Raw genomic sequence first — 3,494 nt, forward strand, 5'->3', positions numbered from 1 at the left:
GTTCCGTTGCTTTAGTCCGTGTATCTAGCATTTTTGTGTGGCACACGAGATTTAACCTACTGCAGATTAACATCAATATCTTGGAAGTGACAGACAAATTCACTGGTTGGTGGCTGAGAGCTAGGACAGGCTTCAAGGGCAAGGATAAGCTAGGGTTCGACTCTTTTGTGATCGAGGCGGCTTGGGCACTGTGAAAGCAGAGGAATTCCAAGGTGTTCCACAAGCCCGATCAAATCAAGACGGCCTTGGAACTAGCAGAGCATATTCTAGAGGAAATTAAAGATTGGAAGCGTGCCGGTATTGGTGTAGGTGGCCTAGATCGTTTTGTGAGGAGTTAGTCTTTGCTTTTTCTCTTTGGTGTGTGTAACCATGATTGATGTTCGCATCGATCGATGAAGTTTTGTAATCTATTTTGCTCTCTTCTATAAAGATATGGTACATCATAGGCGTATTCTCATAAAAGAAACAAGAACTGTGGCTAAGAGCATCTCTAGTAGATCCCACAAAACCTTGCCGTCCCGTAAAATTCTCGCGGTTTTGCAGGATCTTTTTTTTGGCCTGAACAGGTTCGCTAAAAGCCCGCCAATCTGTACATTTTTTTGCGGCGACCCGCATATTGGCCCCTCCACCGCTATATGTACGATGTCAGAGGGCTTTTAGGGTTAGCAAATCCTTTTCCTTCGCAGCTTCGCCCACTCCGGCGAGGAATTCCGCCGTATCTCCTCCTTTTTGCTCCTTGATGGCCGGTGGTACTGGCCGGCCGTGGCAGGTCGCCTCTGCACATTCGCGCGAAAACGATGTGGAGGCTGACAACTCTAACCGGCCCGTCGTGGAGCCATGGCGCTCGAAGCAAGCGTGGGACCACAGCCATCTCTCTGGAGCAGCGGGCGGGGCCCTTGGGCCAGCTTCCATGTGCTCCACGACCACATCTTTCCGCTCTTCCAAAGATTGCCGACAGGCCGATGCAGAGCTCGTAGCCGCGGAGAAAGCTTTGGCGGCTGGAGAAGGTGCCGCCGACCACCTTGCCGCCGCCAAGGAGGAGCACGACCTCACCCACGCACTCCGCAAGACCATCGCCAAGTTCTACCATGGCATCGACAAGTGAGCCATCATCAATCTAGCTTTAATTTGTGGAGCAAGTTGTGTATTTGTATTTATGAATGCTCTATGATGATGAATATGTTCTAGCGCCAAGTTTTCATCTAAATTTGCAGTGCGCATTTAAGGGATCTATTCTGCCCGAGAGGCGGTTTTTGTGGGAGGCCGTTTTGCTGGATCTGCTAAAGATGCTCTAAGGGCATCTTTAAAGTAGACATTCAAATCAACTTCCAGACCAGACGGCCAGGACGCAATTTTCCATCTATCACCATCCCACATTGGTCTGCGGACCAGTGCCGTAAACCGAAAGCAAACTAGGGAAACTTTATGGGAGCTCACACCTCCGTAAAGTAGTACTCTGACACTCCGGCCACCCAAAACAACACCCGAACCCCATGTGTCCATCCCTTTCCCCTTCTCTGCATCCGCTTCCTTTTATGGCCGATGTTGCTGTTGTACCACCTCGCTCGCTAGTCAAGTCCTTGCCGGATCTCCACGACATCCGTCACTCCACCTGGTTGCCACACCACTTTGCCTATGTCGCCGTACCACACCTCTTGTCTATCCGCCACGTAGGTACCATCCAGCCATGCAGATTTCTCCCATGGGGGTCAACACGTCTGACAATTGTGGATTCGGACATGGAGTACATCTATGAGCACTACACTGAGATGTCCGACGAGGATGGTTATGCGGACGAAACGAGGATGATTATGCGGATGAAACGATGATGATGCAGGATGTCCTTGCAGACATGGAGCGTGTGAAAGTGTTGAACGGAATAGGGCACGAGGGCATTTGACGCTCATGGACAACTACTTTGCCCCTGATGCCCTATTCGCGGTCAATTTTCACTAGCACTTTTGGATAAGGATAAATTTGTTCAATCGCCTCTACAATGGCGTCTGGTCCTATGATGACTACTTTATTTTGAAAAAGGATGCCATAGAAACAATTGGATTTTCTTGATACCAAAAGCACACGACTGCATTGTGGACGGTGTGTCCGGCACTGGCGCGAAGTTTCCAGCAAGCTGCACCGTCGGGTCGACGCAACTAGGCAACGGCCTCTTCGCCTCGAGCGAGACAATCACATGGTCTTCAAGCAGGTTCAACGGTGCTGAAGAAGCGCCTTTTGACTAGTCAAAAGTGCATATGGGGATTTTTTTGCCAAGTTAGCTCTTGACGAATGTGACTCGTCTGTCATAAACATTCTCTAGGTGCTCAAATCCACCGATGGTTTACGCAAAAAAAATTTACCGTAACATGGTGTTTTTTCTACCAGAAAAATCATAGAACTATACTTATGGTAACAAGCATATTGGTACATATTGTCAAATTTTATTTGCTTCCTATCTTTGGCAATAAGGTTATCACACCAAAATTTAAAGCATGGAATGGCAAGCTTGCCTTATAATCTGCGTAAGGGATCATAATATCACTGTTGCTAAGTTGTCAAAGACTCTGATAAAAGTACACAACTTAGCCGGGAATCCAAGCTCTTTTCAGCTCCATTTGAAAAATGGTAGCTTACCTCTTCTTATGGCAAAAAGTATCTTAATCAAACAGGGAGGAGCTATGAAAAGTTGTGCAAACTCGAACTGAGAATTTAAGACACTTAAAACGACAACATAACTAAAGTGAGTAAAGGTAGTAGCAGCCATCAAGAAGATACAAGTTCCTCGGAAATGCACGCACACATTTGAAAAGACCTTGCAGTTTTGCATCATATCTCTTGTTCACACCTCTTTAAGCTCGAGCTTCAAAGGAGGCTTGCCTAGCCTTCCTAGGGGGAGCGTGGATGGCTGTGGAGACCAACAGATCTCCAGCTGGGAAATGGGGCTTTGGAACATCCGCAACCTTGGAAGGCATCACCAGTGACCAGAAATCTTCACTGTCCCCTGGGAAACTCCAGCCGAATGCTGGACAAGAGGAGATGTGATCGGTGAATGAATATCCAGCCTGGACAGAGGTTTCCTTAGGAAGTCTGGCAGGGAAGTGGAGAAAATATCCAACCTATGTCTTCTTTGATCTGATGACAGAATCATCCAGTACTAACTGTTATCAGAATGTTCCAGGAAACCTGTTTGACAGAAAGCCAATGTACATTGTTAAATACCATGGAATTTCTAAATTTCAAGATATTCCACATAACAGCAAAACAAATAGAGCTTAACGTAGAATCACTACTATTAGCCACCCAAAACTTGGCTACCGAAAGAAAAACAAACCCAACATGAGCTCCAAAAAGATCTCTGATGACCTGCCAGATATTTCTAGCTACCACACAGTAAAACAGAAGATGTTGGATGGTTTCATGTTCGCTACAAAAGACACATTCTAAAGGTTTGATAATATGTCATTTCCTAAGGTTATCTCTAGTCATAGGTTTATTAT

General features: G+C 46.4%; 1 protein-coding gene across 1 annotated transcript in view; it reads right to left on the minus strand.

The window, feature by feature from the left end:
* Positions 1-1,090, minus strand: part of LOC123121113 (uncharacterized) — a 2,520-nt gene extending 1,430 nt beyond the window's left edge. Inside the window, exon 1 of the mRNA XM_044541044.1 lies at positions 821-1,090. Coding sequence (XP_044396979.1) covers positions 821-1,090 — 270 coding nt within the window. The remainder of the gene's footprint in view (positions 1-820) is intronic.
* Between the last annotated feature and the right edge of the window lie 2,404 nt (positions 1,091-3,494).

This window comes from Triticum aestivum, chromosome 5D (genome assembly GCF_018294505.1).
Source record: "Triticum aestivum cultivar Chinese Spring chromosome 5D, IWGSC CS RefSeq v2.1, whole genome shotgun sequence".
Taxonomy (NCBI): Eukaryota; Viridiplantae; Streptophyta; class Magnoliopsida; order Poales; family Poaceae; genus Triticum; species Triticum aestivum.